At 40.3% G+C, this 26,469-nt stretch overlaps 1 protein-coding gene across 2 annotated transcripts; it reads right to left on the reverse strand.

Annotated features, from left to right (window-relative positions):
- Positions 1-9,103: 9,103 nt before the first annotated feature.
- On the reverse strand, positions 9,104-25,762 carry cacng6a (calcium channel, voltage-dependent, gamma subunit 6a). 2 transcript variants are annotated; one of them, XM_032535251.1, is made up of 7 exons: positions 25,644-25,762; positions 18,800-19,546; positions 17,251-17,361; positions 16,933-17,041; positions 13,294-13,368; positions 12,146-12,283; positions 9,104-12,058 (listed from the first exon to the last, which is right to left on the reverse strand). In XM_032535251.1, exons 2-7 carry the CDS (start codon positions 18,989-18,991, stop codon positions 11,838-11,840), a joined length of 846 nt encoding a protein of 281 aa, XP_032391142.1. In that variant the 5' UTR covers positions 18,992-19,546; positions 25,644-25,762; the 3' UTR covers positions 9,104-11,837. The 2 variants fall into 2 exon arrangements, with proteins under 2 accessions (XP_032391142.1, XP_032391143.1); XM_032535252.1 differs by lacking the exon at positions 25,644-25,762 and adding an exon at positions 25,168-25,433.
- Positions 25,763-26,469: the final 707 nt, after the last annotated feature.

Here is a 26,469-nt window from a genome sequence, read left to right on the forward strand (position 1 = left end):
ATTCCCCGGCTACAAGGAAGATGCAAAATACCGGAAAACACTGACCAATAAGAGACAACTGAGCTTTTTCAGGAGGAGGGCTTAAAACGACAGATTTCAGACTGTGTGAGAATAATTATGTTAGAAACACAAAATACAAGCAGAAACCTGAAGATGAGCATAATATGGGAGCTTCAAGAGAGCTAGATATGACATGGTGTACAGCTTTACTGCCAAATATGTTGATATATTAGACTGTTTCTAAATTGCGAAAATATTAATTTCTTGATGTACAGCATGCAGTGGGTGAGCTGCCTTAGATTGGCGCCATCTTGGAGTTAAACCTGGCCGACGTTGGTGGATACGAACACATAATTGCATGTTTCCCCAGACAGTAATCATATCACCGTTGTGAGACCAATGTCCAACATTTAATGAAACCCTTCACAGCGGAGCGATGTCTACACTGGGGTTCTCCCATGGTGCACCTGTATTATTATGTCTGCACAGTTGTCGCACACACAGTACAATACAATAATAGCTACCACCTTGTGTCAGCTTTCGCGAGTCAACAGGAACCTGCCACCTGTGAAGACATTCTGCATTTTAATTTCCGCTCTTGGTTGAGTCTGCTGCTCGCTGTCCGGCTGTCTCTCCTCCCAGGGCTCTTTGGTGGTAAAGAGCGCAGGCCTGCAGTCGCTGATAACGGCTCCGCGCTCGCTGAAAGACGCCCGTGTGCCGACGGGGAGGTCTGTCAGTCAAGATTACACTCTTATTTCCTCTTGTCCTCAAATCCTCCCTCACTCCCAGAGAAAGAGATCCCACGGCACGCCGTGAACTTCATGTACATTTTCATACATTATTTCTGTTTCAAATGACTTCAACGTTCATCTCATAAATCTTGAAACTGCAGACTACAGGTGTTTCTATTAGGATATGACATTTAACTGGCAAATGCCATCTCATGAATTCCAACAAATATATTTCTTGTGCATTGCAGGAATTCTACACTCATAAATGTGTCAACCAAAATCACAATTTAAGGATAAATTAAATAATGTGTAGAATCCGGATGTCATGGTTGTGGTTTTCCCCTGTGTGTTCCTGTTTCCCTGGTATTTGTTCATGGGTATGTTTTACCGGTGTTCTTTCTCTGTTCTCGGTTTTGTTTGCCTAGTTCCATCCTTATGTTTTCATGCTTCAGTTTCCTGTTTTACTTTGAAGTCTCTTTTTCTCCTGTGTCATGTCTTGTTTTACTTCCTGCCATGTGTGTGTTTTTCCCGCCTTTATGATTGCCTCCCCCGCCCTGATGTGTTCCACCTGTTCATCAGCCCTCTTGTCACCTGTCCCTCGTTACTGCCCCTGTTACCTTGTGGTAAGATACCAAATACTTGGTTGATGCGATAAATGGTACTACTGTTTCTTCTTAAATTATAATTATATGTATGGAATAAAACAGTAGCCCAATGTGCCCATGAAGATTAAATGTAGTATGATAGGAAAAACAGAAACATTGTAATGGTTATACTGATTTGGAAAATGTCTTCAAATTTGTGCTGAGGCAAGTCCAGAGAAAAGGGAAATTCACAATTTTAGTTGACAAACGGATTAACAATGAATCATCAAAGTGAACTGACTTCTGGATCACCTTGGTTACTGATTAATTAAGTAGCTTTTAGCATTGGAGCCATGATGAGTTCAAAATCACAGGTTAGTGCAATGCCTAATTTTACCATCAACAACAGTCTCTCTCTCTCTCTCTCTCTCTCTCTCTCTCTCTCTCTCTCTCTCTCTCTCTCTCTCTCATAAACTGTTTAGCTATATATACTACAGTGTGGGAGAGTCTGGGGGGGGGGGTACATGGTGTGAGGTAGGGTCAGGTGTTCGGAGACATCAGTTCATGTTACGGTACTGTGTGTTTTTAGACAGAGCCAAAGACGTGTGTCCAGGCGTATCAACTTTTTAGTTGAAAATGTTTTCATTGGTCAAACTACTGTAAATATGGGTAAAATAATTTAAACCAAGCTGAAAAAAAGTAAGATAACGCTGAATTTGAGGTTTTAAGCCTTCTTACATTCCTGTCTGGTTTTATTTTCCGAGCTGTAGCAGTTTGCTTAAGTAGGTTGGAATGACACATTAACAATTTTTTTTTTTCTTCAAAGATTATTATTTGTTTATTTTTTTGGCCCTATTATTAAAGTGACAGTGGATAGGCATGAAAGGGAGAGAGGTGGAGGATGACACGCAGTGAAGGGCCACAGGTCGGATTTGAACCCAGACCCGCAGAAGTCAGCCAACGTGGGGCGAATGCTCCCACTGGGCGAGCTAGAGGTCGCCTCCACATTAACCTTTTATGAGCCAAGACAAATATTTGTTTTCAGCTTTGTGACAATGCATTTTTTTTTAGGTTTAGATGGCTTTTTACAACCGTTCATCTTTAAATCAAGAAATTCAAAATCTCCTTATTTGGAGATACTTCATTTTTTTGGACAGCAGTTTGGAAGAGGGAAGTGAAACCCGATGCAAATCAGGCACGAAATTTAGAAAGCACAGGAAGATGTTTGTACACGTTTAAGACAGAAAGATTTGTCATCACCTTTTCATTTGTGTGTAAAACTCTTTATAAAGTCACATTATGGGGACCTACCTGCGAGTTAAGGACACATATGTGCTCCCCACGAGGGTTAACTTTCAATTTCAGGGCTCGGGTTAAGCTTGCAGTGGCCGGGGTAAAGGTATGAGCTTCAAGGAACACAAAGTCTACTCAAAGTTTAATTCCTTCATTTAGCATCAAGACTCTCACATGATTATTAGCAAAAATCTTGCAAAAATAATACATACTAAAATTGGAGTACAGTGAAAGTCTGCCCTGACCTGCATGTATGCTGTTGGTTCTCTACCATACTGTAGGTCTATAGTTGGAGCCCTGCCTTGTTTGTGAGTTTATTTACGTGTAAAGTCATGTGATATCCACTCACACATAAAACTGTAGTTGCAGATGACCTTCTAAAAGGTGCAAGGAAATCTTTTTTTAGCTCACTACTTATTTTGCTTTTAATTTACAACAGATGTGTAGACGTGAGTGACAATACTAATTTAATAGCATTGGACGGACAAGTGCAGTAGTAGTGTCTCAGAGCTGGACGCTGTTTTGTTTGAGTTGGACCGTGATATCCTTTTGGCTGTGTGTAACTGTCCGGAGACCAGTTAGGAATGTCCAACTACGTTCCCCCACACACTTCTGTCTTGGGTTTAAGCCAATAGAGCTGCAAATATTTAAGGGCTTAATATCGGTTTTCATCCAGCCGTTCCTTGTCTGCTTCACATATTTATAGGAGTGTATTTTCTTTCCGGTGGATTGAATGACGTTAAGTGTGAATTACTTACTAGGAGCCGGCTTAAATCCAGGTCTGCACACACTGTGCAGCATTAAAAATAGTCAAACTATGTAGCGCAAACTAATGTAAACACTGAATGAAAAAGCGTATGACTCTAACTAAATCAATGTGTCAAACAGTGTTACTGTGCAGAGGTCGCTGACATTCACCCACGTCAGTTAGGTCTGGCACTAAGCAGCGTGATATGTGAGCAACATGAGACAAGGTCCATAGCTCGGAAGAGAAAGATCATCTATCCTCCATCATTCCAGTGAGAAAAAAAAAATGCTGAGTCATTATTACACATGACAAGGGGAAGGAGCTTTGTGACAGGAACCGCATATGTCCCAGAGTATTTAGACTGTTCTTCTCACGGTGTTTCAACCTCTTCACCAAAAAACATTAATATCGGACAAAAAATTAAAATCATCCAATTTGTTTGGTTTTTACTTCCTTGTTTTGCACATGGTACCTATGAACTTTAGACTTTATTTTTTCCATGGGTGAGTTCTTTGTCACATCACTGCACATCATAGACAGCACGCTTACACAAGTACATATATAACAGATGACTGTGATATAGTTTAGGAAAGCTTGTGGATATGGTAAATAAAGGATGGTGTTGCAAGGTTAGGGCAACTAAAACCCTTTGTTACAGGTGAAAGATCATGTTAATAGTTTGAATGAGAGAGAAGATTGTCAACTGTGACGCAAACTCCCCAACATGAGTGTCTGATAAATCCCATACCCGTATACCAACTGGCCCTGGACACATTACTCACTACGCTGGCAGATCTACAGACACTGGGCTTGGTATTTGTTACCACATGTTTTTATCCCACCGACTTAGGCCTTCTGTTGGATTATGTGGGTTGTATTCAAAAATGCATGACTATAATTTTATTTACGATCAGAAATTACGATCAAGTCATTAAGGTATGTTACCGACCCCTTGCACCTTTGATTTTGTTCCACAGTTTACCAGGGGCCCGTTTCAGGTTTAGTGAAAACTCTGAGTTAGTTCACCCTGAGATGAGAGAGAGAGAGGGAGAGAATTTAACCTCAGAGTCCGTTACTATGGCAACTGAGCCTGTGGACCTGACCTGGTATGGAGCATGTTTTCTTCTCTCAGTCTCGTCCCTCTGACACAGCGCTTTTTCATTTCTTCATTCATTCATTCATTCATTCATTCATTCATTCATTCATTCAGTCTGTATCAGGCTCATTTTAGCGCAGCTTGTTATCTGCATGAATAAAAAAAAACAGGGTTGGTTTATTAACGGTGTTAGGCAGACTTAGAAGTTTTTGTTCCAAACATGGCATTTCCTAGTGTCGACAATCCCATTGATAAAGAAGCTGTATTACTTTGCAGGGAGTTGAACCTGTGTCTGGAGATGATATTGAGGCCCTGACCATGGAGGCATTTTCATTTCCAGATACTAGCCTTCCTATTTGAGCGCTAACGTTTTTCTTCCCAGTCTATCAGTTACGTAGCCTGCATACCTTTATCCGTCTTCATATCACTAACGTCAAACATTGTGGACATGCTCTTACATCCCAGCACATTCTTTGAGTTACATTACGTTTTTTGTAAACAACAGAGCATAGTAAAGCCACTGTATAGTAAAGCGCCGTCATAAGAATATGACTCGCTCGGAAAGATTTCTTAAACATTTTTCATGTGTACCCTGGACATAAACCAGTATGAGACATTATAAAGGACTTTCACAGTATTGCAGGTGAATGATGTAAACCCTTTAAAATAAAAGATTATGAATCATAATGCTGTTAACAATGGTGCCACAGCCTCAGTACTTAAGACTATTTCGGCCACATGATTGCACATAAATTAAATAGATTATAGGTTCAACACCATCTCACAAGTAATATTGTACTTATGATTAAATATAAAATGAATACACTATATTGGAATTTATGCATTTGCTCTTGCAGCAATTGTCTCCCACGCAAATTCTCTCCTGCAGCAGCCGCTGTGTTGCTTTTTATTTGTGATCAAATTTTTATAATCAGAAAAAAATGTAAACATAATATTCCCAAACAGTTGCAAACAACACACTGGGACATAGAACGCGTCCCAGGGCCACAAAATCCCAGAGAGAAAAAAACGGGAGGGAGAGAGACAAAACAACACATGCAGAAACAGACACACACAAACAGACACACACACACACAGAGAGACACAAGACAAGGGAACAATCATACATGCAAACAAGAAAAGGCTACAGCGATGCCTTCGAGGACTCAGCGTTGCTTTGTGTTGCTGTTTCTGTGTTGCTTTTTTAACTAAATACATGTTCAAACTCGCTGTATGTGCGCATGAGTATTTCCGCCGACCAGTTTGTTTGTGGTTGTTACCATGGTGACTTGTAGCATCATGGCTCCATTCATGCTTCCATTTTATATTGGTGGTGCATGCGCTTCACTCTGAGTGAACCTACTCAAGTCAGCTGTTCTGGAAACAAAAACTCAGAGTTTCCCATCTCAGGGTAAATCAACTCAGAGTTCAGGGTTAGACTCAGAGTTTGTTAAACCTCCTCCCTGAAACGGGCCCCTGGGCTTTGTATTGATGTTTTGACAGGCAGCGGGACACTAATGTGTTTTCTTGGTGGCATTACAAACAGACAAAATGGCTGACGCAGTGAAGGATTGTTAAGGGATAGACCACTGGGACTAGCCCGTTTGAAAGATTTTATACTTGGCGAGCTCGCAGTGTCTGATTATCTCTCAGATAGCACATCGACATGAATGACAGGTGCTGTCAGTAAAAACACGGGGGGGGGGAGGAGGTGGGTTTGTAGCCCCCTTTGCTGACACAGCAAAAAGTTGCAGGTTCAACAATTCGAGATCTGGGCTCAATTAACTTTACTGATCTCATATTAATTTCAGGAGGAAATTTGATTCTCTGCGGCGTGTCGAAGTGGATTGGATGACGTTGGCATGGTATGACGTTAGGGGTTCAGATAAAGCAGGTTCAGATTATGCACACACCCACCATGTGCCTTACCATATTTGTGCGTTCCTGCACACACAGGGAAGGTACGTCACATACATAAGCAGACACGTGTATTTGATCAAGTGAATTTGAGTGTGTTTGTGTGCACAGCTTGTCAACCAGGTTTGTGTTTCTCCTGCCACATCAGTCCCTATTGGCCACGGTCTATATTTAGCTGGGAGGTCGCCGCCAAACAGCATGGGAGACGCTTCAGAGAGACGTGAGCCTGGAAGTAGGGCAGCGTTGTGACTGAGATGTGCTGTGAGTAAGATATCAAGAACCCAATGAGTAGGAACGTTAGCTCAACAAAAAAACGGAGGGTCAAAGGGGACCAGAAAACCCTGAGTCAGAGAAATTCAAACACCTTTGCAATCTTCTGTGTCATACATCTAGTCTAAAAGTTGACTAAAGTCATTAAATGGTTGATTGATATTAAAGTAATGATATTGACACTGTATAGCACCACATACCTGTAATCTACTTTTCATGCTGCCTGTGGTTGTTGTTGGAAGTATCAGAAGAAAGTAAAAGGGCTGTGCTGCTGGTCTGGCAGTCTAACTATGTACTGTATCATATAACGCAACAGCCAGAGTTCAAATTTAGCTGGGACCTTTGTTGTGTGTTCTCGGGCTTCTTTCCCTCCTCTTATTTCCTGCTGCTCTTCACAGGTTCATTCTTTTATGTAGGTGAAAATCTAATGTTCAAAAGGTTATTGTAAGGAAAGTTGGAATTTCCTATGATCATGAAGTAGCTGAGATGGGATATTTAATTGGCAGAGAATAGATGGAAAAAGTTTAAAAAATACTATATTTTTTTTTGGGGGGGGGGGTCATCATGGTTTCAATTCTAATGGTTAATTGCTTCATAACTTAGAAACCTAAGTTAAAATGTATATGTTGCAAATCTATTGGTATATCGTAAGCAGTGGGTGTAGTGTGTCTGGGCTTAACATTTAGTTGATATTTTTAATCCCAGTGTGACACAACGGTCTGATTTTAGACAAAGTGTGTTCACACTCGCTTTGTTTCCTTCTTTCGTTTAGCCTGTTAGGATTTATTACAAAGAAAACTGGAATTGTTCCAAGCCAGTTTGGCATCTATCCACTCTATTTCTTTATTAAACAAATATTGTACAAAGCTCGTTTTGGCTAAATCCAAATGGTACTGTCTTTACCAACACAGTGTAAAACTATACAATTAAAATTTACCACAGCTTCTCCACTACCTTGCCAGCTGATAAATTATTAATGTCCCACCTGCTTTGGGTCAGCCCTGATTAGGCAGAACTTACCAGCTGCACAAAGGATGGAGAAGAAGTTCCTGCAGCACCTGAATCCAATCTGGTTAAGCCTTGTATTTAAAGCCCTGGGTTGTTGTTGCTGCTCAATGCTAGATTTTGCTTGGTGACGCTGTGTTACTTTGTCTGTCGAGTAGCCGTTTGGTTTTAGAGCCTTGCCTCTGTTAAGAAGTTTACCTTTTCATTTTAACTGCCATTGCAAACAATTGCCACTTTGTATGCCACCAGCACCCAATTCATTTGGGCTTCTCTGCACTCGCTGCTACAATTAAAGCTGCTCAACAACCATTATGTTGCATGGCACACATGTGCTGACAGGGGACTCCTTAATTGGGCAGCTTTAATGATATGTTACTAAAGCTGTGATTAAAGGCTTTAGTGACTTGACTTTAGTGACAACAAAGAAGAAGTTAAAAATGGGTTTTTCAGAACTGTAACTGGACTTTTTATAATACATATTGATTTACATGGGACACGTTTACTTGCAGAGATTTGTGAGAACAGAATTGAAAAGTCTGCATGAAGACTAATTCTTCTGAGTACTGGTATTTTATTAAGCTTGCTCAGATTTAAGACTTCATAAGTACTTTTGTAAGACCATTACGAATAAAATTTAAGACCTGCATCACAACATCAAAAATTGGAAATGCAAAATCACAAATTACTGGCAAAGTAAATGAATTTATTCAAATTGAACATCGTGCTTGGGCCAGGGCTGGAGCACCAGATGCTTGGCAGAACTGGCTGATGACTGGCGTTTGCTGGAGACTCTTCACAGCAGTTAGATGTTTCTCACTTTTTGCATGAGACTCAGCGCCCGTAAACCCAGCATTCCCAGTTTAATTGCTTTCTTGCATAAGAAGCAGTATATTAGGCTTTAAATGCGTTGTTAGCAACTGGCTTTAAACAAGCCCTAAATTTAGTTTTTATTAGCCCGGGATCGCTAAACTTGCACTTCCCCATACCCGTAGAATGGAATCCATTTTAGAAAGAGACTCCCACCAATAACACAAAAGATGACTGGCTGCAATGTAAGTGGCTCGTTGGTCTCATTAGTAGTCGTAATACAGCGAATTTTATTTTCAAAAAGTGAAAGAACTACAACAGAATCAAAAACAAAGGTTTTAAAGCGCTGCAGGAGCATTTCAATGAGCATTAGAGGTAGCGTTACATAGACATAGGAAAATAAAGACCTGTTTCCAATTATTTAAGACCTAGAACAGCAATACCTATACTTTAAGGCCAAACTCTTTGATTTAGAAATGTTATCAACAAAAGCCCAAAGAGGACGTCTCAAATATGTAGCAAATAGGTTAATTTTATCTTGAGGTGTAAAGTAGGACGGTTGATAATAAAACTCTTTTGAGAAAGCAGCGACTGTAAGCCGAGAACGTGTTGAGCGTGCAGAATGAGAGAGAAATGGAACCTGAGAGAGGACTACATTAAATATTCATGTTGGGTTTAATAATAAAATGAAGTCATTCATACTCAATCGATTCAGACCAAAAAGAAGTAGAAGAGACGGTCCACCTTCCATTTAGACACAGAGAAGCACTTTGTTCTAACATTAATTGTCAAAGAAAAATACTGAAAAGATAAAAACATGGCACGTCTCACACTTTTAGCTGATTTAACACTGTGTACCTACTATCTACTCCAACAAAAATCCTTACAGTGGATTCTAGTTGTATCAATTTACATAATGTTATGCTTAATTTAAAGGCCTCTTCTTATAGCAGCCCTCTTCCCCATAGACTGTTCCCATACAGCTAAATTGCATTATCAATTACGTTAGGAAGGAAACTTATTTTGTCGGTGTTTGATGTATGAGGGGACCACTGTTCTTGTACAGCGTGAAACCAAAAGTCAATATTGACTTGTTTTTGTAACATACTGAAAGCTTTGGCGCGTAACGTTTTAATATTAATGTCCGTTACAGTCAAGTCATTGCCAAATGAGCTAATTAAGACTATCAGCTCAACTCTCTTTGTATTTCTCACTATACTCTTTTTTCAGAAGATTGTGTCATCCAGCGACTCTCGACTGAAGATAATTACCTCTTCTGAAGGGTCCATTTTTTTTTTAATCTTCCATGTCCTTCTTGGCTACTAGCAACTGCGTGGAGGAGGGGTTGGGGACGGTCCGTGATCACAGAAGGCTTGTGGCATGTGGCCGCGCCGACTTCCTCAGAAACTACGCACTATAGCTTTAAATAATAACTACTACTACTAGTGCTTCTACCTTGGAAATTCCAAAAATGTGTCTGTGAAAACGTGTCAACATGGGCAGTCATGGCAGATTTGGACCTGAATCCATCAACTGCACAACTAAATACTCATATGAATTGGTTTTCAGCTGACAAAAGTGGTTAGGGTGTGTTGTTGCTCTTTAAAGACAGTGTTGGTTACTATTTACAATATACACTTTTTATACATTGTTTGAATTGATCTTTACAACCTGACAGCCATAAATAACTTATGGGCTCTTGGAGCATTTAACAACCTAAGCCGATAACTGAAAAATGTTTCCCTCAAAACCTAATCCCTAATTGAGTATGCAGTTTTGTTTTAGTGGAACGTCGTTTTTAAGAGACATGTTGCTTACATTGTATCTACTACACAAAGCATGTGAAATCTGGTAATGATAAAAAAGTTGTGTTCATAATTATTCATTATACTTATGATTGGACATATATAGCTTGAAATAAATGATTATACATGAAAATGTATTCATACTATTATAAAGTTATACTGTGGCTATGCAGGAATTGTATTTCTAATTACTGTATACCTTAATGTAAATTGAACATCATCATGATGAAACATCATTACAACATTAAACACAGTAGAAAGACAGCTCTGCAGAGAGGACATATACATATTTCAGTGAGGACAAAAGTAGTTTCTTTAAGGATCTCAGATTGGAGGTCAATTAACTGTTTCATTCAGTGCAGTTTTAATTACTGTTCATGGTTCTTTAGGTAAGGGTTTAAGTTAACAGCAACAATAATAATAATAAATGTACTCATTAAATATTGGGAGATAAATTAAGTAGCCAGCAAAAGAAAATGTCACAATATTTAATGAAGTTAACTGTTTACACAAGACAGTAGTGTGAGCTATTTAAATTAGCTGGACACATGGTTAAACCTCATTTGCTCTCACCTGTGTGTGTGTGTGTGTGTGTGTGTGTGTGTGTGTGTGTGTGTGTGTGTGTGTGTGTGTGTGTGTGTGTGTAACAATCCCCACCCACCGGTCCCAAAAAGTGTTGGATAGTAAATGCCATAAACATATTCTTTGTCAATCATTAACAGCCATTCCCCCGAAAGAACCAAGCAGCCCTTCCTTGTTGCATGATGAAACATTTTCCTAAAAACTTGCCATTTTCAGCGTGTAGCTTGCTAGCTCGAAGGTTGTTGTGGTTGAAAAAGCTGTGTCGCTGTGGGAAAGCGGGGGACATCCGGTGAAACATTCAGCAGTGCTGGATGTAAGACAATTATCCTGGAATAGTACGTCGATCCAGACTAGCCAAATGCTAACATGTTAGCTAGCCTTTGAGCAAATGAGTAACATTCAAACTGTTGACTTGAAACTGCTTCTTTAGCTGCTCCACTATATAAAATATTGTTTTTAATATTTATTGTTTGACAATGAATCCAAATCTAAAGAAGTGGAAAAGCCAGTATTTCAAAAAGGTTAAAGCATTATGCAAGGACTTATCAATTTGTTGAATAAACGAAGAGTAAATTACCTCCAAACCCTGCAGGATAGTAAGACAATACAGGACTGTTTCCCAAGCACATCTGAGCAATCAAATATCCATACTTGTTTCCACTAAAAGGCATTTCACTGTAGCTTTTAGCACCTAGCTATCTCCATGATGAGGAACAGGTTAAACGTCAACAATGTTATCTGGATAAGGTAAGGGGAACCAGAATGGCTCACTGAACTGTATTGATTTAACAAAAAAGCTATTTCATCCTAACAATATTTTAATGACAAGATAGACAGCTAGGTGTTCTGTGCATTTCAGTGAATCTCCCATCACTCTCCCATAAACATAAGTTCACAGAAACTGCAATCTTTCTGCTAAGACGTCTTTGGGAAACACCCACGCCCCTCTGCACCCTCCCTCCTCACAAACAGAAAGGGCAGATAAAGTGCAACCAGTCACTAGCTGCTGCTGTCCTTCTGAGGGAGACACCTCTGCCAGGGGCTGTAGGGCAGCGCCAGCAACAGGAAGAGGATCCCTCCCACGATGAGGACAGCCGCCGCACAGCCGATGCACGTCACCGACCAGGAGAGCTCGTGGTGGAGAGGAACCGTGTGGTCGCTGGCCAGGAAGGCCACGACTGACAGGTGGAAGACCAACAGAGAGAGAAGCACCAGGACACCTGTGAACGAGATATAGGACACTGTCCTAATGAGTCCACAATTGTTGGCCCATGGCAACCTAAAGATCTCCTCTGAAAACGACTGACCTGACAGAATAAAGCAGACAGACGCTGGCTTGAGGAAGAAGATGATCTCTTTACTGAGACACATGACGATGCATATGGCCCCCATCACCATCAAGAACAGGCTGAACAGGGCCAGCATGGCTGCTGCTACATTCAGATCTGCACAGGGAAGGAGAAAAACACAAGTCTCACATTATTAGGAACACCTGTGGTTTTTGGACCTGGACTGATGACTAACCAAAGGGCTTTTAAGTACTTCTGGGACAGATTGTCATTTCATTGGCATTATAGAGAACAGATGTTACTATGTATGTACAGGGTTTTAGAAAGCCTGAAATTTCTTAAACTCCTGCAACCTGCCATCTACCGCAGTGTTAATCTAACAATAGCAATTGTATTTCATCTTCACATGCCTCCTTTCTTTCCCAAATAGTAATATTTTCAGTCTGTAAGTGCCTAGTTGCGGGCATGATACTTCTACAAAGATACATAAATATCTCTGTGGATCTACGCAGAGTCCCTTTGCTTACGCTCTAGTTAATTTTATTTATATAGCTCAGAGTTGAGGAAAAAAAGATTTTGTGATTGTTCAGGTTTTTGAGAAGGTTCTCCACAGATTTCAACACAAGAAAACCAATATCAACTTGGTTTTCATGGATGAGATATGGTAAAAAAAGTAAATGATTCCTCTTAATTCCTTAATTTTATCACAAAAGATTTACATGTAAGATATTTGTGATCTCGAGCAGCTCTAGTACGTATTTATTAAATCGCAATAGCGTGACAGTGATGTGGCACCAGCAAACAAAGAGATTTAAATGTACGTCTGTCTTTCTTCATTCAGCGTAGGCACTGTGGGATCTTAATACATTATGAAGCTGCCAGTGAAATGAGAGGGTAGACGGCAGATCAGAGACACTTGAACGCAGAGTGGGCGGAATAGATTTCAAACACTCACAGAGCAGACAATGGCCAACCTGAGAGTGTGGCAAGGAGGTGAAGGGAGACAGAGAGGAAAAAAGGACACAAGAAGGCAGGGATAAACCATGGGAGATGACAGACAGGGTGACTGAAGAATAAAGGAAAGAGCATCAGAGGAGGAAGATGGAGAGAGAGGATAAGGTAGGAAGGTGAGAGACCACGAGAGCCGAATGAGGCGTGTGACTCACTTTTCCGTGTTGTCTTCTGAAACATCCTAGCATTGTCCCCCGTGGTGAAAAACTTGAAGTAGGTGCAGTTTGATTCTGAAGAAGAAGAAAAAAGATAGAGGAGGAAGGGAAACAGCTACTTTAAATAAGATAAAGCTAAACATTGGCAGGTAATCTGTTGGTGCGGCACATAATCTTGATCAAGTCAACTTTATTGTCAATTCTGCAATTAGTGCCAGACATTCAGAGCAATGGACAATTAGTTTCTCTCCGACCCACTGTGCCATAAGGACATACTGTACATCCATATTTTTACATAAGGTAAAAAGATTAGTAGTCCTATACAATGCAATTATAAATTCTTAATTGCAAAACCAAACAGAACAGAAAACTAAAGAATTGAACATCTTATTGATATTCAAGCGGCCACGTCTCTCTCAGCCATTCACACTTTAGTTTTAACAATTCTCTGCATAATCAACCGTGAACAACAATGACGAGCTCAAGGTGACAATCCAATGCTTCCTGCTCAATTAGCATTCCACCGTCCTGATGATGTGTTACAGTAATTAGAGTTTGGCCGTCAAATAGAATGTGACACCTCTGTCTGTTCACTCGCACGCTTGTGCACACGAGCAAGCAAAACACGCACACACATCACTTCCAATTAGTGTGATCAAAGCCGCATCCGCAGAGTATTCTGGGTGTTTTCTTCCCCACAGTAACCATCAGCATTAAGAGGAGATGCACTCGTATGCCACTGACAGAAATTCAAATCCCATCGACAAATAAGGGGTCTTTTTGCAGCTGGCCAGTCAAAAATTAATTATTTTGCTATGTTTACACCATTTAAGAAGATATCATTCATGTTGTTGCACTGTAGGCGTCTGGCTCAAAGACAGCAACAGATTTGCAGTAACAGTGAGTTTATATGCCCACCACTGTTCCACTGATATTCTGAATGTGACAATATTCAGAATGTGATACAGGTCATGTAAACAGCATATTTTGGTTGGATATTTCAAATGAGACCTTTTTCAGAATAAAGCATTTTCTAATTAGGACGTGGGATATGCCGGTATTATCCGGGTTTTTAATGCATTCTTTAGACCGCAGTGCATTCGGAATATGCATCTCCATCAGAGTTTTTACTGCATGTTTATGGTCAGCTCTGTGCGTTGCTATGGTTGCTGTACGCAAACCAACCAGCCAACAGTTTGGAAGGCTGCAGACCCGATAAGAAAGAGAAACACAGCTTATTTTAAACATTATCGAAGACTTGGATATCAACAGGTTTTTGGATATGCGCACACATTGCTATGCCAACCTTTTCAAGAAGCTGGTTAAAGAAATGCAGATCGAGGCTGTAAATGCACTCTCGAACAAGCCTGCCACTGCTGGTGAACTTTGAAAAATAAATTGTATTTTGTATGGCTACATGTTAACATGATCATTAGTAGAATATTTACTTCCATTCAACATGTAAACAGCTTTTTCGGAATATCGTCTTTTTCGAAATAAGGGCAACTACAGAAATATTATACGCATGGAAACATGGTCACTGTAACATTTATCTATCATTTGTCTTATGCCACTTTGATAGAACGATGGTTAATGATTTACTATGTACACACTGGTGTCACACTCAATGCATTTACCACAATGGAGTGGCAGAATTATGAAAGTCCGGTGACTACATATATATATATATATATATAGTATTTGTAGATGATGCCAATCTAAACATATACTACATTAATCCGGTAAGAAGATGCCTCTTGGTCTTTCGTTTGTTGATAAAAACCTTGAAGTTTTGCCAGCTTTTGCGTGACATTTGACCTGGGGGGTTGGCTAATGGTAGATTTATTCAACCATGCAAATAGTAAGCTGTTAATCGACGTTAGATACACTGGACTGTCTCCCAAAGGCCAACTATTGCATTGCACTACTTGACCATTGGGATATTTATCCTACAGAACATCCAATGATAGTGACCAATCTACTACTATCTAATGTAGAGTTTGTCTATTTTTTTTTAATTTTTAAAACGTCCTTGGGCACACTGTAACCCCATTAACTACTAAGCTAGTAACCCTGTGAATCTTTCTCATTTGTTTTGCTGAAAGTCAAACGGGTATCTTTGACTGAAATCAATGACGAACACACACAGAGAGCACTTGGTGGACTTTTCTCAGTCTGTCTGTTTTGTGAGTCATTCTTCAAAAGGAGAGCTCATACAGGTGAGTCATGGAAAAGGGGAGACAATCCTGCAAATAGCTTCAATAATTGTTTTCCACACTCTGCCAGAGTTACACATCCAACTGTCATTTTCAACCCATGGTCCTTCTTTATTTCCATTAGCTGTTCTTGCACCTGTAATGAGAAACCTATAAAAACGTAAGAGACTTAAATAGTATAGTTCAGAAGTGGGATTGTATGAGGTACTTATCCATCCATAGTCAATGTAATACCAACAATAGAACACAGGAGTTGCTGTTCTACCTCTGCCTCCGTCGGCTAGTTAGTTTGTGTTATTGTTAGTGCTGTCAAACCATTAAACTATTTAATCGCATTAATGTCCTAGTTAACTCGCAATTAATCATTTTTATCTATTCTAAATGTCCCTCGATTTTTGTTTTGTTCCATTGTTTTTCTCATTTTAATGATATCATCAACATGGAAAAGTAGATCGGCTCGCTTTGTCCACACACTCGGAGCAAATAATCTCTCACACAATGTAACACTGTCCATAACTAATGGGGTGAAAAAATACTTTGAATATTCTTAATATAGCACACACTTGATGGTGATTTTTCTAGTTGAGCCTGAAATACTAGCTGCCGCTCCCGTCCACAGCAGTACGTTGCTTTGCATCTTGGTACTCCGGCCTGCTTCTCCAAACTCAGAGCATGCCGACTTCCATCTACAATGACTATGGAGAAGAAGCTCATACACCAGTTCAAAACATCTGAACTATCCCTTTAACAACCTACAACTAAAATAAGATGGTGTACAGCAGCAGAACTGAACTTAGTTAAAATTACATTTTCAAGTTTCTTTTATAGTATTGTATAGAATAAGCCATTCACTTTGTTGTATGTCTAAGTATTTCTTTGTGTGTCTGGTTTAGCAAATGTATTTATTGGGCTATACTGCTGTATTGGCCAGTTCTTCTTTACCAGGGTCTTAATTTATTCATGTAAAATACAAAACAAGAGCGATACCTTTGCAACCACAAACACATTAAAAATCCCTTATTTAAACACCCAAAACAAAATGATGGCTATTGTTGCCCAAGACCTGAGGAGTTTCAAAATCCAAATTATATTTCCATTCACCCAAAAGCAACTTGTGGACTCACTCTTTCAGTCAGACTATGTAACACTGACTCAGGCAGTTAGTCAGCCAGAGCAATCATCCAACCAGCCATCAAACAGGGAGCCAAGCATCGTTTGTCTAGCCAAAGAATCAGGTAGACCTCTCATTCATGCTAACGCACTCCCTCAAACTGAGCTGTCCAACAAGTTTGACAAACGTCCAGTCGGCTAGCTGGTGTGTCAATCATCAGCTTAAAACTCCCTTCCTCACACAGACCAGCCAGCCGCCATCATAAAAGTTAGACAGGCATCCACCCAACGGGTCAGTGGATTTATGAGTCACCTCCAGGTAGATCAGCAGGTCCACAGCTCTCTCTCTCGGGGTCGATATCAGACACCCACAATGTCTTTGTGCAGCCCTTCCACAGGCCGTAGTGAGCTGTCAGGCAAGTCTGCAACATCAAAATCAGAGAGGTTTATTTTAAGACATCAGCATTAACATTCTTATTTTATCAGTGTTTAGCTTTATACAACAAATGTGATGTGTGTCTTACAGGAAATTCTTTAGTTGCGGTTTTTATCCTCATGTTTATTTTATATCAGTGAAAAGAATGAAGTCACACACTGAAGTTCTTGTTTATTGGTATTTCTAATATTTCACCTGGTTGTTGTAGAAACTCTTTGACGGGGCAAGCTCCACCCAGAACTCTGTCCCCACCCCAAGGACGGTCAGGACTACGCCCACAATGGCCACAAAGAATGCCAACTTGATCTGGTGACAACACAATACACAACAGTACGCTAATGTTAGAAGGAAATCTGAAATTATGAAAATGAATCACAAAGAAATTGAATCAGCTGGCAAGAGCAAGTCCACATGCACATAGTAGTAACCACCATGTCTAGCTTTTATATATACAGTATATGTATACATTTTATTTGATTTTAGTCCTTCTGATTTTTCTTTTTACTGCTTTTAGTCCCCTTGCACCCTCTTTTTACTCAGGCACTTACAACAATCATGCTCTTGCCGTCATTTATTGTCTGTGGGAGTTCAGTACATAGGGGATGGACATTGGAACTGGACCATAAAGTGCTGTGATACACACAAAGAAAACAAGAGCTAATTAATCAAGATGAGCTTAGAGTAGATATCCTACAGTAATGTGCAGTGTGGAAGTAACAATACTAAAGGGAAAGAACAATCTCTGAATGTTTAATGTCCTCAGCAGATGAAATATCAACCCCCAAATAAGCAGTTGAGATGCGTGGGTGGCTTTTCTACATCTGTGTGGAGAAAAATTAAGGACTTTTTGTCTGGTTATTTCAGGTATTATCTTTAGAATACTATAGTAGGGAATTAATGCCCTCCAAACTATTTATATACAGTATGTGTGTGAAAATGTCAAAGTGAAATAGAAGAGCATGAGATCTTAGCTGTCAACTTTAAGCAATTTAACGCATTCTCATTACAGAATTTATACGATGTCGTACGAAAAGTTGCACACCAACTCGTATATCTTACGAAATTAGGCGACAGCCGGCAACAGAGCAGTTGCTAGTTGAGTTTAGGCGACAAAAGGTGACTTTGAGCCGGGTACAGAGCACCTTTTCAGCGGACATCAGTGAGCAGCATGCGGCGACAAGAGTTAAGTTTAGGCACTAAAACGACTAGTTAAGTTTAGGAAAAAGATCTCTGTTTGGATTAAAACACTCCCGAGGAACGAACATGCGTTTTACTAGATTTTTTCCCCAGAAAACTAACTCCACTCCCCTGCTGGAAAGCGCTGTGTTTTATAACCCCCCCGACCTCCTCTGTGTGGTCTGCAGCATTCTTACACAGTAGCAGTCAATCTGGTGCATACAGCAAACAAATATGTGGAATACATATGAATTACAGTGCATAACTTCTCATAGCTACATGAGAACAGCCTGAGAATGTACTGTATGTCCCACCTGCAGATTATTCACATGATTGTTACAACATTTTCCCTCCGTAATGTCAAAGAACTGCATTTGACATTTTGTAAATACTTATTTTTTAACATTAGAAGTCATTTAACTGCTCCTGTGGAGTGTTCCCTGCCCTTTGGACAAGCCTGGTTTCAGTTGAAAAAAGCAGCTGAATGACTGATGGCTTCCATTAGCTCCAAAGTGTTTTCATACAGCCTAAGGGGGAACACACATTTACACATTATGAAACCAGTCACCTTCCCTTCCAGGGCCTCGCTCATGGTGTGTCCTGCTGACGTCGTCCTGCGGCGCTTGTTCCCCCCGCCGCGTCCAGTCATGAGGCCGGTCAGACCTCCTCCAGCACCCTGGGGTGCTCCTACTGTTGCGAGCGCCGTACCTGGCGGCGCCATGCGGCCGTCATCATCGGCCACAGAAAAGGTAGACCACATATTGTTGCAAAATAGAAAACAACTAAGACAGCTGAGTGGTATTCAGTTTAGCCGCTAAGTTTGCCTAGCGCTTTGCCCTCGACGGAGATGGTTAAAAAAAGAACAAAAACAGAGGAAAACTGTTGTCAGTTTGTGCCCATTAAAAAAAAAAAACAGGACAAATACCTGAGACAGTATAAAAGTCCAACAGGTGTATCTGACAGGAAGGAAGGAAAAGCACAGAAAGAGGTAGAAATGTGAACCTTACAAGAAAGCTATGTGACAAGAACAGCAAAACAAACGGTATACAAAAGCAGAATAAAAAAGTTTAAAACCAAAGCGTCTTCTTGGTATGAAAAATGAAGCATACTTCTGTGAAAAACGTTCCTTAGACAAAGGCAGGAATCGGCCTTCTCTTGAGAAAAAGCCCGAGAAAAAATGGCGGCTTTGACGACGGATGCAAAACTGATAAGTGAATCATAATGAAAAAAAAAAATGACAGAAAATGTGTGTAGAAAAATGCAGCCGCTGAGAGTCTGTAGAGGTAGAAGTCAGGAGTGGATGAAGTGATGTAACCTGGGGATGGAAATGGAACGAGAAAAGAGAATGAGAAAGTGAAAGTAGCTAGAAGGCATGTATATACTACTGCCCTTGAACAGATGTTCTGGGGTCTCATTCATAAACATGGCGTATGCACAAAATGGGGCTGAAAATGTGCGTGCACCAGTTCTCACGCAAAGGTAATTTTTTTTAAACGAACTTGACGGGAGAATGCGTGGCCCTCCACGCAAACTCACGCATATGCACATTTTGGAGACAATGGGACGCAGGTGGTGAGGAGGTGAACTGATGTCAGACTGCAAAAAGTACATATGGGAAAATGATTATATTATATTGATGCCTGACGTGCATTTTTTCACTCCATATCATCAACGTTGTCATGAAGATTAAATCCAGCAGTTTTTTTCTGCTTGTACTAAACCAGGGAAAAAGAAAATAATAATAATTAAGTATTAAATATCTGTCTTTGATGCTGTGCATATATCATCAAATGTCAAAGTCTGGAAATACAGACGTTAAGCTCTCGCGCAATCATTCCACTTCATGTCCTCGTTATCGGTCTGAACTTTAATACTGTTGGTGACGAAACCTGCATGAAGAAAAGCGTGTTTGCCAACTAGACTTTCATCTTCAAATTGTATCTCAGGGTGGAGGATACCACCAGTCGATGCTGTCATTTTGGCAAGGTGTTAACATACATTAACATACTGATCAGCATTCATGAGGTCCTTTACATTGACTATGTATGGGTAAAAATGGGGGGGGGGGATAAGAGGCTGATTAACTTACGCACACTTGTGGGTTCATGTGTGATTTATAAAGGGAACATTGCTTTTGGACATGAGTACACACAGTTTTATAAATGTAATTCTTTTTTGGTGTGCGCTATTTTTGGCTTTTGGGCGTGCGTACACTTTTAGTAAGGATCCTACGCACATTTCAATACATGAGACCCAAGGTCTTTTGCACAAACATAAGTTTATAAAGAACAGAAATGTATAGATGGAGGAATGATGCAGGAGAAGAAATTGCTCCACATTTCATGGTACAAAAATATCCAAGAAACAGTATTAATAAATGCTAGCTGTGCTTTCTCAACTGAGAGAGGGGGGGCCAAGGTGGAGGCTGGGGGGTGTGGCCTTGACCAACTGCCACTTTGCTCATTTCAAAGCCATGATGTCTCTCTATCATGGGTGGCCCAAATTCTCTAGGCAGGCAAAGCAGAGAAAGGGGAGGTAACCTTTCCCCTCATGACCTCATAAGGTGCAAGATTCCAAATTGGTCCATCTGAGATTTCATTTTATCAAAGGTAGAGCAGGATACCCAGGCACCATAGGCAGGCTGGGAGAACTCATATTGATGTTCAACATCTCATAAAGTGAAACTGTCATGCCATGGGATCTTTAAGGAAACTCCATGCATTTCCCAGAAGCCCCAACATGAAAACAATTGCAAATATGTTTTGAAAGTATCCTTCCCAACACTGTTTACATGTGCACAAAATCTGTTTAGGCCAGAACTTTGGACCCGTGTGGATGTGAGCGATAATGAAAATGACTTCCCTTCTTTGTCAATTTCCATGTTAAATGTGTTATGAGAACTGTAACATTCATTTTTCAACAGAAAACTAAACATAATCAGTAGGTGTGAGGGAAACAACATGAAAGACAAACAGAGACACATACACAGTTGTTTGCTGTGATTTGAAAGCCAAAGCAAAAGACAGTAAAACTGCACCACTGGTTTTATTCATCTATAATTTACATGGAGTTTGGTGGGTTTAGCAAAAGCTTACTCTTAAACAGAAAGGTCAACCTCCTTAGAAATCCTTTTCATGATGTTGTGAGACACTTGTATTAATATAATATTAATCTGAGTCTGTCAGTGGCAAAATGAGCCCTTTTTGTGAAGGTACAGTAAATACAAGCTAGACAAGTATCCTATTATCTTACATTGTAGCTTATTTTGCCAACTGCAGCAATCTCATTTAATATTTGACCAATGTCAAAGATTGTTGTTCCCATAAGTAACTTAGACACAAAAACAGAAAAATAGGGTTCAGGTCGAAAAAAAATGAATCTTTGAACACTGGCATAATGCAGGTGGAATGGCCAACGTACGTCTGTACAGTGTATATTGTGCCTCGCATTTTGACTTTGGATCACAAGGTGAAAGGTCACCTAGCTACTGCACCATTTCTTTCATAGACCTGGGAAGGTGCTGTGTTTCTTAAAAAAACACCGGTTGCATATTGAGATACCATCACACTGCGGTCAAAATCGAGATAACAAAAAGATATTAAAATACAGACTGCAAAAACATATCAGTAAATATCCTCTAATTTGCTGATTTGGGATGTATCCATTTACAATCTTTGGTGACATCCATCTCTTGTTCTTGGGCCAAATGAATGTAATGCAATAGAGTGCTTGGGGCAAAAGGGGACTCCTAGGACCCTTTGGTGCCAAAATCATCAAAATGTCCCAGATTGACTGGTTGCCAGAACTCTAATAGGTCCAGTAAATTTAGATTAAAAGAATTAGTTCCTTTGTAATTGGGCCGTTTGAAAACAAACAAGTCAGATCTAAAAATGTAAGAAAATAAGTCTTTCTATTATAGTCTAAATAAATCAAAGACTAGTAACTTTACGTATTATCCAGAATTCGGAGACTTCCTTAGTTGAAGCTTCTGATAGAAGAAAAGCTTCCTCCAATCACATATAATTATCTATGCTGTCTGTTCTATTTTTTTCTATCAGAACAGAAAAGCAATGTTAAAGCACTTGCAGCAGAGTGGAATCACAATCAATTGTCTATTTTGAGATGTTAAATGAAAGCAACAACAGAAAAAACACTCAGGGTACTGTATCGTAACCTGCTTTCTATTCTGAGACGCTTTTGTGGTACCACAGCGGCACAAAAACACTCATCATGTTCAAGCCATAACCAATTATCTATTCCGAGAAGCTCTGTGATGGAGAAATCACATAAATACGCTGCCGATGAATTGCATCTTAAACACATAATGGCTGTAGGGTCAATGACGCAGCTGTCCCGCTGCATTCCACCAGGATGTGGCGCTAACAGACATGACCTGCCGTCATTCCTCTTGTCAGCAAAAAATGAAACGCATTCCCTGGGGAGAACACATAGCTCTGCTTTCCCATCGCAGTCTGTCTTGTTATCAACCTAACAAGCTACGGAGTGTAAGTTTTGGATCGTTTTCTGGCAAAGTTCTCCACGGAATACAGACAGGACAAAACGGCACAGTACAATACATCAAAAATACACTTTCACACATATTTAACTCATATCCTGTTGGTGACTCACATCTTATCAGTTTAAACACTGACACAGATAGACTCAGTCACCAAGTTCATTTTTGCTGCAGTGGTGCATCACGTGAAGAAATGTACCAAAGCCCACTGGTTGTCGACAATGAACAAGACGCTGCATGTACAGTGTAGTCTATGCAATAAATTCATAAGAAATTACTTAAGTCATCATGCTATTTACGCCTAAAAGAAAGTCTATTTGTCACAAATTTTGTGTAAATGTCAAAAAAAATTATACTTTTTATGTCGTTTGTCTTGACCCCTGAGTGGAGACATTTAGTTTTACCATTTGAAAATATTCAAATTGAATAAAAGGAAGAAAGCTTAAAGCTTCTAGTTGGGTAAGTCTTAAATGAATCTACCTACAACTGAGATATTTAGATCATCATGAAATCATTAGATTTGACAACAGAGAATTAAGAACTTATCCACTCAAAGCAGTTGACAGCATGTCAATAAACGATTAAATGTTGCTTAAAGCACCCATATAATGTTAATTTTCAGGTTAGGTTCAGGCGTAGAAAGTCGTGCAGATTTTGAACAGCTCACTCGTTCAGAAACCTGTTTCTCTCTCAAAACAGCATGGATAGTTGTTTTTTTTTCCAAGTTTGTGTGTGCGTGGAAGCACCAGAGACACAAAATAACACCCCAAATCCCAGAAAAAGTGATTTTTTTTTTTTTTCATAATATGGGCACTTCATTTAAAATGGTCATTGCAGTACAAATTTTAAACATAACTGAGTAATTGATTTTATTTTTATTCTAAGAATATAAGATAGTATTTTTAGCTTACAAGTAGCAGAAGAAGTCATACAAGAAGAAGCAGTGTTGGAGGGATAGTAAAACACATTCCCACTCCCATCTAGTTGCATACTGACGCTTTGGTGTAATTTAACACACAGAGTAGGTTTAGGTTTAGGTAGTTTACATCCACATGAAACAACTTTTAAACGTGCACATGTCCCACCGGAACGAGTTCTTTCCCGAGGCTGTTTGCACTGGGGCTTCATCCGGTGCTCAGCGCCGCCCATGGGCCATTGTGATTGGCTTAAAGAAAAGCCAAGAAACCCAAGTAGTCCCAAAGTACTGTGTGGACCAGCCAGACCCCCTTCCACAGCGTTGTGGAGGAAAGTCTGGCAATGCGAGACTTGAGCCGCATTCGTTCATGATTTGCTATGGTGAGAGCCGGACTATGTGCTGCCCTACCCCTGGCGTTGTGCACCGCTCGGAAACCTTGACCTTTCCATAGCGCAAATCAATGAGATAACAGCATGTCGTTACGGGAAATGGCTTCTTCGCCATTCTTAATGACGTGTATCTGCTCTGCGTTTTACATGGTCAGGTTTAGGAAAAAAATTGTGGTTTAACTTAAAATAAGCGTTTTTGTTACGTTACTTCTGTTTGTTAATGATATTACGTACGTAAAAGAAGTCAGCGTTGACTTTTCCTTGACTTTTTTTTATCTGTATATCTGTATCTATGTACTGTTTACAGAAGGTTGTTGATTGTGTAAATGTTTGATTTATTACTATTATTAATATTATAACTAATTCTATTTTTCCCACTAGATTTTTTTGCCTATGTCTACATAATGTTTATTTGTGTTAATCTAACGCGTGTAAGTTTTTTCTTTGAGCTGCCGTAGCAAAGGAATTTTCCCAGTGCGGGATTAATAACGTCTTCTTATCTTATCTTATCTTATCTTGTCTCTTTTGGGATCACAAGTACAGGAACAGCGATCTCTTGGGTGATAGGGCTTCGTTTTTTATGACCCATCCATTTGCCCCGACCTCCATTTGACTTTGTCGCTCTTTGTTCTACATCATTTCCCAGCGCCACGGTCGAAGCCAGGTGCATCTCAGGTTGGACAGTAAGAACAGTTGGACATTTAACTGAGTGTAGCTTTTACACCCACGCTGTTTTCAAAAGAGATATGCAATGAATGAGGCACTGGGCATCTTGTTCAAACGCGCTTTGGCAGCCTTTCTAGGAACTACTCTTACACTGGAACAAACAACTGCAATACTGATGTTAAAAATACTACTGGCTGTATTTTTCACTACTGGGTTATTATATTCTGTATTGATTTATTGTCATGCAGTTCCTGATAAGTCCAACGCTAAAACCAGGATTGTATACATTAATAAATGCATTTGAATATGTCAAAGAACAAATATAATTCTACTTAATGCATATGTAAAACCACAGTAAACAACCAAGCAACATTCACATCTGTCATTACAGAACAATAATGTTAGTGGTCAAGAATATGAAAGCATTTAGTAAACGTTGCTGTCCTTACTCATGACATCTGACCATGGCTTTCTTTATAAGGCATCCAATTGGCCTCCCTGGAAAAGTAGCGTTGAAGCACGAGGAAGGAAGTCATTACAGCGGCTGTCGCCAGCGACAAACACTCTTTATACAGTTCACTCTCTCTTAAAATATCCTTCTTACTGTCTCCAAGAATAAGTCAAAATGGAATTTTTGGTCTGAGGAGAAAGCTCCTGCGTAACGTCAAAGCAAACTGGACTCCATAAACACTTGCAACGTTTAAAGAAGCAGCCATTTCAGCTTTATTCCACCCACTAGCTCACCGCCGCCCTCCCCCTCCCCCTCCCCCCTCCCTCAAACAGTTTAGCAGACAAACAATATCATGCTAAAATTAGACACCTTAGTTTTATTTTTTCCCCTCTTTAACAGGTGCAGCACGCACGCTCCACAACGCCCGCCGCCACTTCACACACATCACAACAATGGTATTAACAAGTTGCTGACCTGGTTTTTGTGTGTGTGCTTCTGCTCGGAGTGACTGAGGGCGAGGCGAGGAGAGAGAGTGAGTGAGCGAGGAGAGAGAGGTGGGTGAGGTAGGAGGGGAAGTGGTGGAGGTCCAAGTAGGATTCGGTGTTACGTCCGAAGGAGGATGGGGGGTTATTTAAGATTCTGTGTGGTTGTGTGTGTGTGGTTGTGTGGTGTGTTGTGTGTGTGGGTGTGTGTGTGTGTGTGTTGTGTGTGTGTGTGTGGTGTGTGTGTGTGTTGTGTGTGTGTTTGTGCGCGTGTGTGTGTGTGAGAGGAATGGTATTCGCTTCTGAAAGTGAATCTGTTTGTTTATGCTAACGTGGACAGTTGTGCTGGACAAGTCTAATGGCTTTAAAATGTACTTGTGTAGAAATGTGTCACACCACACCGAGACACACACGCACGCACGCACACACAACCCCAACTCCTTATCTGCGTGTGTATGTGCTTCTATCTATTTTTGCCCCCCACCTGTTAATGACATTAAAGCCGACCCAGGGGAAAAAGCTGCAGCGGGTGGGCTTGTGTCAGCTCGACTCCGCCTGGGAGTCTCGTGTCTGCGGCCACCGCTACGATCCTGCTGATTGAAAAGGGAATTGTAGATTCATCACCTCAAAAACAAGTTACACTGTCAGGTTAGCTGCCGGTTGGCTCACATGGTCAGATGTCGGAGCCGTGAGATCAATTCCAACCAGACAGTGAAACCCTCACACCCTCACAGTCTGTACTAAAAGACCATATCTTACTATGAATAGAACGCTAAAAATGTCTATTCTAGGGGTGGATTGTAGATTTCACCAACGTT

This window comes from Etheostoma spectabile, chromosome 14 (genome assembly GCF_008692095.1).
Source record: "Etheostoma spectabile isolate EspeVRDwgs_2016 chromosome 14, UIUC_Espe_1.0, whole genome shotgun sequence".
Lineage (NCBI taxonomy): Eukaryota > Metazoa > Chordata > Actinopteri > Perciformes > Percidae > Etheostoma > Etheostoma spectabile.